Raw genomic sequence first — 367 nt, forward strand, 5'->3', positions numbered from 1 at the left:
GACATCTAACCTACAAAGGCACATTCGTATTTTTTCTCAATCACTAATTTGTGATTAATTTATATATACACTATATGTGACTAAAATTAAACCAAAGTATATAATATGAAGACTAGACAGTAAAAAAAGCCAACCCAGAATCATACAGATAATAATTACTGTCAGCATACTATGTCTTGTGCTTCATAGTGTCTGTACTTTTACTGAAAGAGAAACCTTAAAAACTAGATTCAAAATTAGGAATTCCTTACGTTCCATGTCCAGCAAAAGATGAATGTCTGTTATCTGACCAGACCGCCGCACTTTGACTGTGTGATGTGCAAGGGTGTAACTCCCAGAATCTTGACTCTGGAAGGCTCCATCACTA

The 367-nt window shown here is 35.1% G+C and overlaps 1 protein-coding gene across 1 annotated transcript in view; it reads right to left on the reverse strand.

Moving 5' to 3' along the window:
• The window catches only part of LOC119585985, a gene marked incomplete in the record, with an annotated part of 24623 nt that overhangs the window by 8396 nt on the left and 15860 nt on the right, over positions 1 to 367 (reverse strand). Inside the window, 1 exon segment of the mRNA XM_037934697.1 lies at positions 252 to 367. Within this exon segment, the coding sequence (XP_037790625.1) occupies positions 252 to 367 (116 nt within the window).

Source organism: Penaeus monodon, chromosome 20 (genome assembly GCF_015228065.2).
Source record: "Penaeus monodon isolate SGIC_2016 chromosome 20, NSTDA_Pmon_1, whole genome shotgun sequence".
Taxonomy (NCBI): Eukaryota; Metazoa; Arthropoda; class Malacostraca; order Decapoda; family Penaeidae; genus Penaeus; species Penaeus monodon.